This window comes from Gouania willdenowi, chromosome 24 (assembly GCF_900634775.1).
Source record: "Gouania willdenowi chromosome 24, fGouWil2.1, whole genome shotgun sequence".
In the NCBI taxonomy this organism is placed as follows: domain Eukaryota; kingdom Metazoa; phylum Chordata; class Actinopteri; order Blenniiformes; family Gobiesocidae; genus Gouania; species Gouania willdenowi.
This window is the reverse complement of record NC_041066.1, coordinates 12,112,218-12,130,305: the sequence shown is the minus strand read 5'-3', so window position 1 is coordinate 12,130,305 and position 18,088 is coordinate 12,112,218. Positions and strand designations below refer to the sequence as shown.

General features: G+C 37.2%; 1 protein-coding gene across 2 annotated transcripts in view; it reads right to left on the bottom strand.

The window, feature by feature from the left end:
* cep128 (centrosomal protein 128) overlaps positions 1-18,088 on the bottom strand; it is a 76,776-nt gene that overhangs the window by 44,410 nt on the left and 14,278 nt on the right. For both annotated transcript variants that reach the window (XM_028440367.1, XM_028440368.1), the window contains exons 8-14: positions 16,420-16,494; positions 14,324-14,398; positions 14,024-14,147; positions 10,531-10,679; positions 8,193-8,264; positions 7,742-7,927; positions 1,993-2,181 (exon numbers count right to left, since the gene is read on the bottom strand). In XM_028440367.1, the coding sequence (XP_028296168.1) occupies positions 1,993-2,181; positions 7,742-7,927; positions 8,193-8,264; positions 10,531-10,679; positions 14,024-14,147; positions 14,324-14,398; positions 16,420-16,494 (870 nt within the window). The remainder of the gene's footprint in view (positions 1-1,992; positions 2,182-7,741; positions 7,928-8,192; positions 8,265-10,530; positions 10,680-14,023; positions 14,148-14,323; positions 14,399-16,419; positions 16,495-18,088) is intronic.

Sequence of the window (18,088 nt, the reverse complement as noted above, 5' to 3'; positions counted from 1 at the left end):
ATGCTGAAGTTCCCAGCAGCTCACACTGGACCAGAGCATGTGTGAAACCTAAGTGGACTATTGAGAGTGTCGCAATGGTGAGATAAAACGATCAAAAAAACGGGGCAAGCGCTGACACTCGGCATGTCCGGCTGAAGAGGAAGTTGGGTGTGTGGAAATTGACGGGGGAGACACTTGGAGGAACGCCAAAATACAGTAAGAAATCTATTAAACTCTGACATAGATAGCAAAATAATCATAATGTTGCCATCAAAAGCCCGGTCTCAGTGTTGTTTTTGTAGTAGGAAATCAATGTTGAGGTGTCCCTAAAGCAAAAAAAATGATTCAAAGTCACTAATGGGTTTTTTCAGAAAAAGCTGTTTTTCTCAGCTTTTTGTCACAAACTGCCAATTTGTGTGAAACTTGCCTCTATTAAACTGCTGATTACAGAAGAACGAAACAAGCTAGAAACAAAATACTTTTTTCGGATGAAAGTAGAGAGTCAGACGTCGGATTGTCATAGTACAAAATATTCTGTGGGTCTTTAATAATTAGTCAAAATGCTCTAAAACGGCTGGCACTGAGTGGGTAGAAATTTTGAAAAAGGCTGGCACTGAATGAGTTAAAGAACCTCTGCTGATGGATTATGGAAACGCAATGTTAGAGGGCAGCAAGTGAACATTTTGTCCAAGTCTGTGAATCAGATGCGTTCTATGGGGCCATTATTGTAAGAAAACTATTTGTGTGCGTTACGCTTGTGTAATCGAACCGGTCCACTCTATTGACACTCTTTACGCGAGACTTTTGGAACACTTTTGGAGAGCAAAATCTGTAACTTTTAAAAAAGTGTAACTCGTGCTGTCCGAACATGAGGGTGACCGTGGATCAGTGGTAGAGTGGGTTGTCCAATAACCGAAGGGTTGGGGGTTTGAATCCCACTCTAACCAAGTCATTGTCATTGCGTCCTTGGGAAAGGTACTTTACCCACATTGCCTCGAATGAATGGGTATGAATTGTGCATAAATGTTGGTGGTGGTCAGAGGGGGAGTAGGCGCAAAATGGCAGCCACGCTTCTGTCAGTATGCCCCAGGGAAGACGTGGCTACAATGTAGCTTACCACCACTGGTACGACTGACGAGTGACTGGTGTGAACGAATAATGGTTTCTGTACGCACTTTGAGTCTCCTAGAAAAAAGCGATATAAAATCAAGCCATTATTATTATTATTACTACTAAGAGATCCTTGAGCTGTAGCTTGGAGGTCTTTGAAATTATTTTCATCTTTACAAACGTGTTTAACTACATACGGGGACCAATGCACCAGTAAAACATACTGCAATTCACATGTACAGCATATGGAGACTGGACATGACGCACTGCTGTATCACTTTGAAGTGTGATGGCTTTAAATAAATGTAAACATGATTTATTTATTGGTAATTTATTAAAACTCATGTTATGTTATATAAAATACCAGTACAGGTACTCTTTAAGTTCATTTCTACTACAAAAATCTTAAATATTTAAGTTCAAACGTTCAAAAAATAGATAATTCCTGTGGTATTTAGGGCCACAAATGGCAGTAAATTGTGTTTAACTGATGTGAGGATTATGAGGAAGACCTTAAAAATCTCCTCCTGTGAAAAGCCCCTGGATCCAAAATGTTTGAGATGAGTTTAAGTTGAGCTGTGTCCAGCTTCAGCACAACTGAATGTCATGATTGTGACGTTATGCAGCTCTGCAGGTATGACATTAAGCTCAGGTGTTTTAAACCTAAGAGATGCCTATAATATTAAGGACAATGGCTTTCATGGACTGGAAATTGACATGTGAGCAAGGTGAGCAGATGAATTTCAATTGAAGGCCAGATAACAACCCTTGCCTAAGGCCCGATGACAACTGTAGATAGGCACCAGCAGACCCCAGTGACCCCTAAATCAAGCGGGTTTGAAAATAGATGGATGGATGGAGAAGACAAGAAAGAGGAAAAATCTAATCATAGACAGTGTACACCTCACGGGTTTCTTCTTGCAGCGACATGTAGCGCTGGCGGGCCTCTGACACCTCTACATCCTTGCGATGGAGCTCCTCGTCACGCATAGCCAAACGTCCAAGGATTTCAGCGAGCTCCCGTCGGGCAACCTCAACCTGCTGGGTCAGCACCTTCAGCTGGGCCTGGGAGCTCTCCTTGTCCCTGGCTGCCTGCAGGCAGGAAAAGGGAGGAAATACACGTTAGAGAAGCAAATGAAAATGAAGACGGATGATTAGAGGAGAGTGATACGGTGTCGAGACAAAAAAGAACATCCAATAATAATGACGAGTGAAAGAAAAGGAGCACTGGGAGAGGGAGGGAAACATATTCAGTAACAAGTTTGGTGCTGATAGGAAAACACTCGCACTCAGCCCTCTGATAAGCGACAATGGTCAGGTCTGTTCAAGGCAGATTGCCTCTAATACTCTGGCTTTGCCTGGAATTTGCAAAGACCTTGCTGTAGCCGAGCATCTAATCATTTAATAGAGCACTTGATTCTCCCCCCTTATTCATTAAGAGGGCAGGAATTATTTAGTAATTAATTCACATCACGTTGGGTTAGCCAGGTGGGAGTCTGTCTTTCAGTGTGTGAGTGTGACAGTAGTGCTGACTGTGATTTTGGAGGTGACTCCCTCACTTCAAATGAAATAAAATAATCCTGGAAGGTGACTTTTTCATTAAAGTCAGTCATTATTCATAAGACCAAGTACAATCTATCAGACACACTGGGAAACGGTTCTCTAATTCTGATCATTTCATTAAGGCAAATCATTACACAGGGGCCTATTTCTGCCATTGCTATATAGCACCTGAAGCCATAAAGACAAAAGGACTAAATTATTACAAATACTCAAAGACTTAACTGCACTTAGGAGACTTAGCAGCACGAATAAGAAGTACCATCCCTTAGCTTGCCATCAGTCTTATTTCTTAAACTCATCACACCTATTCATATCTACATCCTTTGATATGTTTAAAGGTATAGAAATGACAAAATTTGCCAAATTTAAGCTTTTTTTTTATATATTATTATTCAAAATGAGCAGTCATGTAGGAATTCAACCAAAGAGAAATGCCTATAAATTATGCACTGTGAGGTTATAAAGTATTAGTAATACATGATGACTGTTATTAAAGTTTTAGCTGAAACATTCCCCCAGTGATGGCGGAGTGCTATTTTATCTGAAGCACTAACAGTCAAACTTTATTGTAATTTTGTTTTTTGAACTCTTTTTGACAGAGTTTGATTTGTTAGAAAGAGGGACAATGATCACAAACATAAGAAAACAACAGTTAAAAACAACAAAGGTATAATAGTGAGGTAATGTAAAGATAACAAGAAAAACAACTAGGAGAAAAGTTTAAAAAGGGACACATTAGATGAAACAGGATCTATTTACAATAACGAGGTGTAAGAACAGAAAGCCACTGAACTAGCTTCCTTAGAGTATAAGATCAGTCAGCGGTTCATCACAGAGAAAGAAATACACACAAAACCTCACATAAGCTCAATGTGGTCCTGTGGGGTTCCTCAAGGCTCTGTTCTTGGACCGCTTTTGTTCAGCCTCTATACCTTTCCACTGGCTCAAATTTTGCAGAGCTGTAAAATCGATTATCAGAGCTACGCAGATGACACACAACTATACCTGGTCCTGAACCCAGAAGAATATGGTCCCATAGAGAGTCCATAGTGCGTTACAGTTTAGAAAAGACAAACTCTTGGATGAATTAAAAACTCCTTTAATGAAATCCTGACAAAATGGAGGTGACTGTCTTTGTTACAAGGGTAAAGAGGACTGCTGTAAACTATTGCCTTTAGTCTTAATTTCTAAAAACTAAAAACCAAGTGCCAAACCTTGGCAGTCTGAATGGATCAGATCTGACATTCAGCATTCATAATACATTAATTACAAAAATAGTCTTCTACCACCTCAAGAACATCCCCAGAATGAAAGGTTTCATGACTCAGGAGAGGCTGGTCCATAATTTTATCTCCAGCAGAGTGGACTATTGTAATGGTCTCCTGACAGGAATCCCCAAAAACAGCATCAATTTCAAACAGCTACAGCTGGTTCAGAACGCTGCAGCTCAGGTCTTAACCAGAACAAAGAGGTCAGAGCACATTATCTTAGTTTTAAAGTCTTTACACTGGCTCCCAGTCAGCCTCAGAATAGTCTTTAAAGTTCTGCTGCTGGTGTATAAATCTTTGAATGGGTTTGGTCCAGAATACATCAGATGTTAGTCAGGTATAAACCCAGAACGTCTCTCAGATCTATGAACACAGGTCAGATACTGGAGCCCAGAGTTCCCAGCAAACATGGTGACGCTGCTTTTAGTTGTTATGCTGCAAAAAAGTAGAACAAACTAAAGTCATCATCCAATATGACCATTTTTAAATATAAGTTAAAAACTCTTGATTTCTCCGTCTGACTCAGCTTTTTACTGCTTTTACTGTTGGTTTTTAAACTCTGTTCAAAATGTTTTCTTTTTAGCATTTCATTGATTCACTTTACAAATTGTTTGTCCTAGTGTTTAAAGACTTGCATTGTTTATTCTAAATTTTATAATCTGTCCAATGTTGCATTTTTAATCATGTAAAACACGATGTGTTGCCTGGTGTAAGAAATGTGCAAGCAGCTAGCTGTACAGATACATTTTCCTGGCCTTCTATAAACCATCCACAGATGATTTCGACCGCTCTCAGCTACATACAGTATAGAGTTGGGCAGAGAAAAGTGTGATTTTCTCCTGCAGCCTTGGGGCATCAGGGCTGGAGTAAAAAAAAAAAAAAGATTGGTTATTTTTGTTTTACAACATTGTGTCTCTGTGTATTTTATTGCTAAAACAATGCATTATGTGGTATTGTTAGAGGCTGTTTTGTAGCTGATAGTGCTGTCGGTTGGCCGCCTGCCTACTCGAACCCTGAACATTGGAGCTGGAGCTGGCTGTGGCTAGCCAATAAAACTGACTACTGTAGTCACTGTTTCACATCAGCACCCACTTCTGCCGAGTCAATAAGCTGCAGTGAGATTTAGCACCCTCTGGTAAACCTTTAGTGGATTATGGGCAGTTGAGAGCTCAATTATAGACTCAAAGAAAAACCCCAGCCAGTAGAAACCAAAGTACAGAGCACCACTAAGCAATAACCATTATTTCTGCCAGGCTGTTGGCTGCTTTACTGGTACTGTATTGAATAATGTGTGGTTAAATTTGCCATGCAGAAATTTCCTCCACTTACTCACACTGCTACTTAAGAGGCAGTGAGGAAATCCTACAGTGAAAATCATGTATTTTGTAAATGAACAGCACTCAAGTGGTTGGAGCTCAACCATGCAAATGCAAGTGTATCGTATTAAATACAGAAGTTAAAGAAACATCAATCAAACATCCCTTAATCTTAGTACACACCATGTAGAGTACATAAAACATTTGAGCCTAATATATTTAATATTAAGCCTATGATAATTATTTTATTTTCAAAATGCTGTACAAGAGATTAATGCTTGATAAAGTTACCCTCAATATGGAAACCATTAGCAGCAAACTTAAAAATCTAATCTAGGAATCCTAAATGACAATTAGGAGTTAAAGTCACATAATACGGCCACTACAAGAGGCTTTTATCAACACATCTTATTTTGGAAAGACACTTAATCTTGGAAAGACCTAAGCTTCCTCTAGTTGAATGATTACTGGTTAACTTCTGGGATCAGTTGTGTTATGATGTACAGTCCAAACCATACTTAAATTGTAATTTCCTCACTGTGGGGTTAACACGTCCATCACTTTTTCCCCAATATCTAACAAGATCATCATAGTTTAACTTGATACTGCACACAATTCAATCTTTTTGCTACAAATATGCATGTTTTTTTCTTGCAACAAATCTGACCGTCACCAGCCATCCCTAAGCAAGGGTAATCTAACTTTATTCGGCGGAAAAAGAGGTCAGTGATGCACCTGATTGAGGGAGAAAATACAAGGGTAAAAAGCACAGGGAGGACAGGACAAAGGAGGATGGGAGCATGTTGTTGGTATAATGTGATGCTACTATTGTGTAGAGCAGTGAAATCTGCTGTTCCAGTGTACTGACATACCGTATGTAGAGAGAATATTTGGGCGAGGGAGAGAAAAAAAGCATGTCTTGTAGGTCTTTTAAATTCTTTGAATATAAATAAGTGATGTGATATGAGACGAAACTCAATCCACTGCAGAATAGGATCAGAATGTGGACTTGGCATTACAGTGTATTTTATCCTTATTTGCAAACTAATCATTCACCATCCAAACCACCAAATAAAGGTGTTCCAATCACTTTTAAGTCCACGTGTGTATAAAATTGTTCCCTTAACGCATCATGTTGCCTTCAGATGAGCTTAAAAATAAGTAGAGAACTTAAAGATGAAGAGTTCTAGATACAGAATTACAGTTTATATTTTAATATGTAGCTTATTTGTTTAAGTTTTTTATTTTTTTGACTTTGCATGCTGTTTTACAAAGTTCTGTATTGCATTTGGAATTTTAATTTCCCTGAGGGAACTTCACAAAGGGATCAATGAAGGTATGTCGAATCTAGCCTATACGTTTCTCTGCTGTGATTAATGAGTCCGTGTTTGGTGGTTAAAAGGACAACATGCAAAATGGGGTAAGTGTCTTTTACAAGAAACTCCTAATGCTTCAGCATACCAAAAGATTCACAACATCCTCATACTTCCAAATTTGTGGGAAACATTTTCGGTATATGTGAACAAAGCTACATAAAGACATGGATGATGCTGTTGGGTGTGAAAGAACTCCATTGTACGGTGTACATTTTAGGACATCCTCCGGTCTCATAGTGAGGTATCAGGAAAACCTCTGCCATTTATCAGACCAAACAAACTCATGTCTCAGCAAAACCTCCGTCAAATGACACGGCTTCAGGTTTCAAAATAAAAGTCATCAGACTCAACAACCTACAGTAAACACGACATGACGTTGTATTTTGAAGAAACCGGAAATACATGACATCATCAATATGTGCTGCATCGGATGCAAGACTAAGTTGAAAGCTGTTATAAGATATATAAGATATATCAACGTTTCATTAACTAGTGTGTTTATTAATAAAACAAAACGTTGATGTATCTTAACTTTTAGAAAAAAAGAGGAAAGAACGGCCCTTCATGTGTATTTCCGGTTTCTTCAAAAAGTGTTTTACGGACTGAGGACGTTGAGTCTGATAACTTTTATTTGGAAGCCTGAGGACATTTCATTTGACGGCATTTGGTTTAAGAAGTGAGGCCTTTTCATCTGACGGAGGTTTTGCTGAGACACGAGTCTGTTTGGTCTGATAAATGACAGAAGGTTTTCCTGATACCTGATAGCTCACACTGAGACCTGAGGATGTCCTAAAATGTACACTGTACAATTTACCTGCAGAGACCTGCACCTTTGAAATGAATTACAATTGCGATAGGGAGCACTTCTGTGTCTGACCTTACACTGCTTATTTAGTAATGATAATATATTTCCACTGAGGGAAAAGTCTTACAAAAGTCAAAGCTGTTCTAGCTGCAACATAAAACATCATAATTATTTTTGGACCAGTGTTTTATAGAGAAATAAAAATCGATGAAGGGTTGAGATGCAGATGCTTAATGGAAGCCGACATTATACAGATGATCAGTTGCTTAGCTGCAGCTCCAATTGGAGGTTGCGATGTCAAACACTCGTTCAACAACAACTGACCTGCGAGACCTTGTCGGTGTAAAGATGAGTCTGGGCCTTGGCCTCCTCCAGCTCCTTCTGCAGCCTCCTGCACTTGGCCCTCCACTGACGCACGGCCTCCTGAGCTCTGCTCTTCAGCTCCTCGCGGCCCCTCGTGCTCTCCTGCAGCAGCGCCTCTGCCTCTCGCCTCTCAGCCTGACCCCGGCTCTGACAAGGTGGAACCGATTTTTGGTGTTGAATGTTAATTCATTATTCAGCATGAAAATGGTTTTTGTTAATGCGGTTTCCCATTAAATGGAATACATTTAAGAATTTCACCTACAAAAAACTTCTACTACAGTATATTTTAATTGATTTTTACATGTGCTTCTCGTCTTTTATATCATATCAAGAAAGTACACCAATAGTGATCTGGATTTTAAATGATCCACCACCAAATGAAAGGGTGACGCACAGAACATCAGTTGAATACCTGGATACAGTTGAGCTGTTCCAGCATTCGCAGCTGCTGTTGCTCTCGCCCAGCAAGCTCAGAAGACAGATCCTTGAATTGAGAAGAAAGAAATGTAAGTGCGAGAGAGAAAAGTCAGGCAGAATAATAATAATATTAATAATAAACTTCATTATTAGAGCACTTTTCACAAAGCATGTTACAAGGTGCTTTCCAAAGGCAGCTATACGATAGAAAAATAAAAGATATAGAGTCTTAGCTAGAGATTAAAACAGTTTAGGAAACAGAACGAAAAAAACAAGTTAGAAGTTACTTAAAATAGAGGAAAGCCCTCCAATAAAAGTATGTTTTCTGAAGTGATTTAAATAATGTCAGAGTCAGCAGCATTCCAGATTCTTGGGGCCCGTACTAAAAAGTCTGTCCCCTTAAGTTTTCAGTGTTTCAAAATGCTCAATTTAAATACTTTGATGAAAATGTGAAGAGTGGGACTAGGATCAATATACATTACTTCATACCTAATCATATATGTATTCAGCAGAAAAAAGTGGTTTTAGAGTGTAATTCTTCAAAAGTAATCAATACTTTATCATACTGGGAGCTAACAACGCTAAAATGGGGTAATATAGTCACATTTCTTGGTTCTTGTTAAAAACCTGGCAGCTGAGTTCTGGAGAATTTGCAAAAACGGTTTATGGACATTTGGTTCATGCAGGTAAAAAAGGCTGTTACAGTAATCTAAAGAAGAAGACATGAAAGCATGAAAAATTGTCTCTGTGTCTTTAAAAGTTAATACAGAGCGTATTCTAGAAATACACCTCTGGTAAAAACAAGACTGTACTAAATTTGTGATGTGATGTTCCAAACTTAGATTACTGTCGAACCAGATGCTGAGGTTCTTAACCACAGGTTTGATTTTATTGAAAAGAATAGGAAGAACAGGATATATTTGTAAATGATTTCATTAAGTATCTCCCTACATAGCAAATATTATCAGAGCTGAATGATTCAACACATTAATACGCCTTGAAAAATGTCAACAAACGTCTCCATCGATAAGACACCCACTGTTTACAGTGATTTAATTATCTTTAGTTTTCCCACTAAAAAGACCAAAAACTTACATATTCAACAAATTTAGCAATGAAACTATCAACAAGTAGAATTTATTGGTTTCCAAGTAAAGCATCATGTCCTGTATGTTACATTGTGCAGCTGTTATGATATCTTTTTGTTGCTTTTAAGCATGCTGTTGTTAAGTGCAGTAGGTTCAACATACAGGTAAACAAACGGTTTTCGTTTTTGTCATTAACAAAAGTATCATCGCATTTATTATTACAATTATTAATGGTAATGGTAAGTAGTAATCGCAGCTAAATCATAAGTATTTAATTAAATGGATTCTTGTGTTTTCTATAGTGCATTGAACTGCTTAATTGTAGCTATTTATTGTTTAAAAGTTGTTGTTTTTGGGGTTCTGTTGTTTGCAAACAAAATGGTTTTAAACTGTTGTAAATTTTGTGACGCTAGTAATTTCATGTTATGAACAGAACTAAAAGATCAATTGTTCAAAGGACAAATAAAAATGACTTTTAAGTTTGATTTAAATATGAAATGAGTGTAAGATTGTGTTGTTACTACTAAAAAAGACAGTCAATGCTGGGTAATTAGGAAGTGAATGTTTACTATATAAATGCAGACATTAAGCCATCATTCCTTCAGCTAGATTTGTTCATTTTAGCTCTTGTATCATGTAAACTAATCCTTTTTAACATTTATTTTGATCTCATCATAAAAACCACAAGACATGCACTACTAGGTAATAAAGGTAAACACCCACTTCAATTCATCGGATGTACTTATTTAGGACGTCTGGGTGTTCAAAGCACATTCTCTCAGATTGTATGCCAAAGCCAACAGTGCTGCGCTAACACCTTAGCGGTAAAGACGACAGCTGTGAGTGTTCCAGCTTAGCTAAATATTGGTTCTGCTTTTTGTCATTTTGGGTTGTCACAGAAGTGACACATTGCACCAGTTCGAAGTGGATAAACGACTGCTGATGACTTCTGATCTGGTATTCTCATAATAAGGCTCATCTTATAACTTCAGGAGGATTAAAGTGGCATGGAGTTGAGCGGAGGATCTGAGAGAAAGATGGCAGACGTATACGACAAAACTGAAATAACCCTTAATGAGGTGAAGCCGCTGCTCCAAAAGAGTGGCTAAGTTTGCACCTTGACAACAAGACTTTATATCTACCCTTAAAAAACCTAACAGACAAGGGAATGACAAAGCAGCAAAAACAAACAGGTAGAGTTCAAAGCGAGTTCTATTTAACGTCACACAAAACACGGATACACACCTTCACCTGGAGGCTGAGCTGGATCTTCTCCTTCTCTTTGAGGTCTAGAGCTCTCCTCAGTTCCTCAACTTCTCCGTGGACAGAGAGCTTGCACAACTGAACACGCAGCTCCGCAACTTCTTTTTCAAGGTCTGCACGATCTGCAGCAGCTGCAACCAGGACAAGTCTCACACACAACTTCCTAAAATGCAGCCAATACATGTAAGGAACCTCCACCGTGCTTCACTTGTAGGGATGTTCCGATAACAAAGAAGTACAATTTATTTTGTTTTTTTCTTGCAAGAACAAGTACAGATATAAAAAACAAATGGTACGTTTATCAAACTGTGAAAAAAGGTTTAACTTTTGCTTCTACAACAGATTCTAATTCTGTTAAGTTCTTAAATTATTTAAAAAAACAAAAAGTAACCATATACAGTACATCTATAAAAGTGGCCAGTGTGTTTAATGAAAATAAAGTGGAATAAACTTCTAAGCTAAAATGCATTGAGGAGCGAAGTAGTTTAACAAGGTCGGATGTGGTTCACTGACACCTCGTGACCGCGCGTTTATGTGTTGTGCGTATGTTAGCGCAATTAAATGTTTTTTTCTTTAAAAAAAACATGATTAGAAAAAGTAGATTTGGACATTTTTTGGATCAACATGATAATCGTGCAGTGAAATATTGTGATATATCGCAAAATCTTTTTTTTTCTTACACCCTTAATACACACTGATACAAGCTCAGTGCAACTTCATTGTGTCTGGTTGCTGTGCTCAGTCTTTATATATAATATATGACAATTTTCCACATATTTATGTTGATGGCAGTTTGGCTACAGCTTGTCCAGTTTTTAAAGGGATTCTCCACTGTTTTTACAAGTTAGGCCTAAAAACTTTGAAATGTACTTTATTAGAAGATCTACAGTATGTCTAACAAAACACATTATTATGCACCATATTAATTTTCTTTTGTTTACCAAAAAAGGGTTACAAAACGGTAAAGTAACAGTAAACTTTTGGGAGTCCTTCTATTCTCAGGCTGTGTCTTCAACAGTCTGTGATTACTTTTTAACTTTAGCCACCAGAGCGTCAGCCGTGTCCACAGACTCTGAAATTGCAAAGTAATCCCATTTTTAAATGGCAATAAAATTAATATGGTGCATAATAATGCATTTTTAGGCATATAACATAATATTTTTGAAGTATATAAAAATGGTGGCTGATCCCTTTAATCTCCAACACAGCAGGAGTCATCTGAGGGAATGAATATGAAAGTGAAAATCATCAGTACCACACACCTGACTACCTAACAAAAGCCCTGAGTTTGAAATGTATACTGCAGATTTGATAGCAAGAGATAATAATACCAAATATTGATTTATAGTGGAACAAAGATGAGGATGAGTCCATCTAAGCCCCCTTTCGCTTTTCCAATTTTGCTGAATTGTCCAAGTTCTCTAACTTCTGGAGCTGCAGGTACATGAGTGCATGAGTGTTTTTTGCTCTTATTGCATGATTTCCAGGAAAAGTAAGATCCACAAGTCACTATTACTCGCCAGCATCATTGTAGAGGTCTGAACATAAAACTACACTTGGCTTTGTGGGATTATAAGAAACAATTACAGAACAATCATATATCCCTGCCTTTTTATCAAACAACAATAGAGCTCGAGACATTTCTGCAGGATTCTGTCTTTTTTCCGGCTTACAGCCTGTTACAGCATCTTGACGCCCTCAAATCAATACGTAAAAAAAAAAAAGAAGGCTGAGAAAGGTTAGATTTTCAGTAGTTCTCTCAGTTTTCAATTCTCTTGTGGTCAGATCTTTGGTTTTGTTTTACTTTCCTATTGTCAGGGATACATTCCAAATCCATTTGCTGTCCACACACCCCCCCATCTTTACACCTGCTGGATCAGCATTCTGACCGTTATCACTAAGAAAGATTTAAATTAACTGTTGACTAAAGGAAACACACCAGTTCAGTGTTTTTCAACCTTGGGCTGGTAACCCCATGTGGGTTCGCCCGGAATTCAAATTGGGTCGCCTGAAATGTCGTGATTGATTAAAAAATTAATTTTTTAGATTATTCTTCTTTTTCAAATTAAACACCACACACAATCTCTAACAACTGTATTCTATGATTTCGATATGATATAAATTTGATATAAATCTAGTTTAAAAAAATTAAATAGTTATTTAAATAAAACAATAAAAATTAAATTTTTGTAATTTCTTTTAAATTATTCTTCTTTTTCAAATTAAAACACCACTCACAATCTCAAGCAACTGTATTCTATACTTTCACTTCCTCACATTTTAATTTAGTTACACACATACCCGATTCTTGGGTGCTGATTCAATTTAAATTGAGTATTGCGATTCTACAATGATGATTATCACAATTTTTGTCCTTATCCAAACACATAAGTTGAATCCTAAACTTCTAGAAATATGTCGCAGGTCCAAAAAACATTGCACATCACATCACATTCAGTCATTCACTCATTTATCATTATTTATTCAGTGATTTGTTCATATTTATACTGAAATAAATAACATGAATGAAGATCGGCCTCATTTTTCTGTCCGAGCCACAGTTAAAATGTATCTTTTTCCCCTCATACTAATGACAGAATAACTTTGCACTCACTTGTTGGTGCATTACCGCGACCCAGTGGTCGCCCACAAAAATGTGAAAAATACAATAAAAAAATAAATAAATCGATGCTGGGAAGCCGAATCAATTATTAGAATCGGCACCCAAAAAATTGCGATAAATCGTAAAATACATTTTTTCCCACCCTTATGTACAGTGGTGCCGCCAGCCGGAATCCTGTACGCACTGTGTGAACACTTTTAGCGACTGTTTTCTCAGTAGAAACATAGTGTATGGACTTTATCTTGTGTTAATGGAGATTTTTCTGGTGTTTTATAGACTCTGACATGAATGCACGAATCACTGGCGTTCACGCCAGTCGATATGGGCAATACGGTTTTTATTTTTGTTTTTTTAAATAGGATAATAGCTATTTTTTGTTACTGTAAGTTTGTATTTAGTTTTATTATCATTAAAAATATGAAGATGAAGTTTGCGTCTGAAATTTATTTTATTGATGTAAATCTACACAGCAACAGCCGAGTCGAAAATTTATTTAGCGCGTATGTTTGAATTTATCTACCAACCGGCGTGCATTTCTCCTGGGTCGGGTGAGGAGGAGGGGTTGAGGATCTGTGCGTACCAAGAAATTGAAATACATATAGTATAAAAATCTAAAAATATCTGAGCAGTAGCAACTCGTCACCATAGTGCTACTTGTAACATTATATTACAAACATGATCAAAAAGGAAAATTAAAAAGTCTCTGGGGTCACCAGAAATTTGTGACATCAAAATGGTGTCACGGCCCAAAAATGTTTGGGAACCACTGCATTAGTTATAAAAAATTAATTTCTGTGTCTCCACATTACATTTGTATTAATCATATACTGTATCTACTGTCTGAGTGGATACCTGGTCCTGGCACGTTGCCTCTCGCCCTGTCCTGAGCAGTGGACTGAGAGCTCTCCAGCATCGCCCTCTGAAGCCCCGTCTTCTCCTTCTTTGTCCTCTGCAGTTCACCGCGCACATCGTCCACCTGGGAATCAGCCGCCGTGTAAGCAGGAAGAACAAGAAAACAAAAGGGCATCTGGCGCTCTGACAGAGCATAAAACAAGGACATTTCCTTAAAGGTCTCAATGGAATAGATCTTTGGTCTCCAGTGGTTCATTGTGTAATTTGTGTGCGAATTAGGTACAAAATGCACAAACGGACCTGTCGAACCAGGAACTCCCTGCCGTCCTCCGACTGCTCCAGTAATCTTCGCGTTCTTTCCAGCTCCTGCTCCATCTGAGGATGACAACATCCAACCAGTGAATCTTCTCCAATATTCTCAATAAGAGTTGAACCAAGCCCTCTACACTCAAATTAATTGAGCTCTCCAATTTTCCTTTGCTGTCAATCTTATTCTTTATCATTTTCAGATATTATTTTATTTCTAGTTAAAGAAAAACCGTGGCTCAGGTGGTAGTGGGTCGTCTTCTGATCGAGAGGTTCGATCCCAGTACCTGACTATGTGTCGAAGTGTCCTTGGGCAAGACACTGAACCCTAAGTTGCTCCCAGTGGTCGACTAGTGTCTTGCATGGCAGTCCTGTCCCACTGGTGTGTGAATGTGAGAGTGATTGGGTGAATGAGCTGATATGTAAAGCGCTTTAAGACTGCTTCAGTGTGGTGATAAAGCGCTATATAAAATCAAGTCCATTTACCATTTAAATGACCTTTGTGACTTTGTGAATATGGATTTTATTTGGCCTAGGAAAACATTTCTGAAATATTGACCACCATTTTAATTCCCATCTTTACAAATTAATTTTAAGAGATGGGAGAAAATGGAGAAAGGCTATGGGCTATGTGAAATCTAACTTTAATTATTTAGGTCAGAGCTGCTCACTCAACTGGGAAGCCCAATGCTCCCATTAAAATTTCTTCATTTTCAAACTTCCTGATAAGGTTTTTAGAATTTAGTATATTGTCACATCATTTTCCATGCATTTAACCTGTTTGTGCATTATTATTATTATTATTTAGTAACATGAATCTCAGTGCGTCATTATCCCTATCATTGTTATTATGAATATTTTCTAATAGTAAAGACAGTTTAAGTTAAAAATAAAGGTAAATCACTACATTTTGGGTCCACGAATCATTACTAGGCATATCACAAAGGCTTGTTTTGCAGGTTTAATCCAATTATGTTGCAGAAAATCAAAACAAGATGGTAGAGTATTGACTTCCTTTAAGATCCTTCAGGCCTTCCCACTGTTTAAAAAGGAGAAAATGTTTTGCAGCGAGTCTGCACACATGCTGTGACATCAGACAAAAAAAGAAATGTAGCACAAATTGATGCAGAGCAGTGAAAAGTGAGGTAAGGAGGTAAAAAGTAGGGGTGTGCATGAATTTCACAATACGAGTCACGATTTCCATACCACGATACGAGACAATACGATATACATTGCAATCAATTTATTTAACTTGCGAGAACAAGTACTAGTAACGAAGTACCGATATCAAAAACAAATGGTAAGTTTATCAAACTGTCTAATTACATGTTATCAAATTAAAAGAAGTTCAATTTTTGCTTCTACAACAAATTCCGATTCTGTTAAGTTCTTAACTTCATTTTTTTTTTCTTTTTTTTAGCCACATACATCTATAAAAATTCCCAGTATGTTTATTTGGTACTGCTTTACTTTAAGTTTTAAGACTGACATGACGCTTTCATTATTATGACATGACACCTGTCAATAGCATGATTAAGGTGTCACAAAGGCTGTCCTTAAGGGTTGTTCAGTACTCTAACCTTAACCCTCTAACCCTTAACCCTACCTAACCCCACTAGGTTCTTCCACCTAATCCACAAAATGCCAACATAGCTCCAAAGGTGTCAACATTTAGTGAACAACACTTAATGACAGCCTTCAAGACACCTTATTCATGCTAATGACAGACAATGACAGAGTAATGTCAGCCTTATGTATAAAGCTTGAAGTGTTATCATTTATTGAAAATAAAGTGCAATAAACTTCCAGGCTAAAATGCATTGAGGAGTGAGGTAGTTTAACAAGGTCTGATGTGGTTCACTAGTGACCGGGTTTTATGTGCTGTGTACTGCATATTTTAGCGCAATGAAATATCAGGATATATCGCCAAATCGTTTTTTTTCCTTACACCCCAAGTAAAAATATTTGGATTTTTATTTATTTTTTTCTGAATAAGCAACAGCAAATTGATTGTTAAGTGCAAGTGTTGCATTCACACTCAATAAAGTGTTAATATGGTGAAACGTTTCTTCACCATCTCTGTCCTTCACCTTTGACCTCTCCCGCTCTGCTCTCAGCAGCCTGGCTGTCATGGCGTCCTCTAGGTCATGGCGTCGCTCCAAATTCTACAAAACAAAAGACAAAATGTAGAGCGCGGCTCATGTGATGACAGGACAGCAGAAAGCGTGAAACCTCCTCCTTTTCCTCCTCCTGGAACAGCACTGTGGCATCACGGTGGATTTGTGGAAGAGCTTAGATCCCACTCAATAGCACTCTTAGTGAGGCAGGCCGTGGTGATGAATTACCGGCTGCGAGCAATAACATCTACCCAAGTGACTCATCATGTATTTGATTCACATCACAGCGGCTCCATCGGTGGATGATAAATCAGCCCTCTGCTCTCCCTCCTCTGCTGCTCTTTAGTGCTCGGAGAGATTAGTTTCCTTCATTTTCACCTTTTTGTTTATTTTCCACTAATTTTTTGGACAAATGCGTTATTCCTCACTGCGGTTATTATTATATTATTATCATTTCTCCTCTGTTGTCCCCCATTAGGGCACTACAGAGGCTCAAGATGCAAATGAATTGTTAGCTACTATCACTGCAGCTTGCTGAGAATCCCTTGTTCATGGGGTTAAAAACATGGGTACAGCTGCACAGCGCCCCCCTGTGGTCTGTCTGGAGAAAGCATTTTTTTTAAGCACTTAGCATTACCAAAGACGGTGTTTTTTAACCTTTTTGGAGCCAAGTTACATGTTTTCATAAGAAGAAAAAAATCCCAGGGCACACCACCACTGGAATATAATAAAAAATGAAACTTTGGAGCCAATATTAACAATATACAATGCACTCATTCTTATCAAACAATACAAATCAAACAAAAAAAACAAAACAATTTTGCATACTTGATACACGTCTTGGGAACTGTATTCTGTTAAATACTGTTTGTTTTATTAATGTATTTTTTCTAATGTTATATCATTTTACATTATATTTATTAAATATATTATTATTATTATCATTATCATTACAATTATTATTATTTTATAATTAAATTTTGTTCTGTATTGTTAAATGTTAAGAGTGTCAGATTTGATCCAAAGGCTGTTATTGAGGGATGTGATGTTCATGAATGACCCGAATCTAATTTATTAACACAGATAGATAGATAGATAGATAGATAGATAGATAGATAGATAGATAGATAGATTTATAGATAGATAGAAAGATAGACAGATTTATAGATAGACAGAAAGATAGACAGAAAGATAGATAGATAGATAGATAGATAGATAGATAGATAGATAGATAGATAGATAGATAGATAGATAGATAGATAGATAGATAGATAGATAGATAGATAGATAGATAGATAGATAGATAGATAGATAGATAGATAGATAGATAGATAGATAGATAGATAGATTTATAGATAGATAGATAGATTTATAGATAGATTTATAGATAGATAGATAGATAGATAGATAGATAGATAGACAGATAGATTTATAGATAGATAGATTTATAGATAGATTTATAGATAGATAGATAGATAGACAGATAGACAGATAGACAGATAGATAGATAGATAGATAGATAGATAGATAGATAGATAGATAGATAGATAGATAGATTTATAGATAGATAGATAGATAGATAGAAAGATTTATAGATAGATAGACAGATAGACAGATAGACAGATAGATAGATAGATAGATT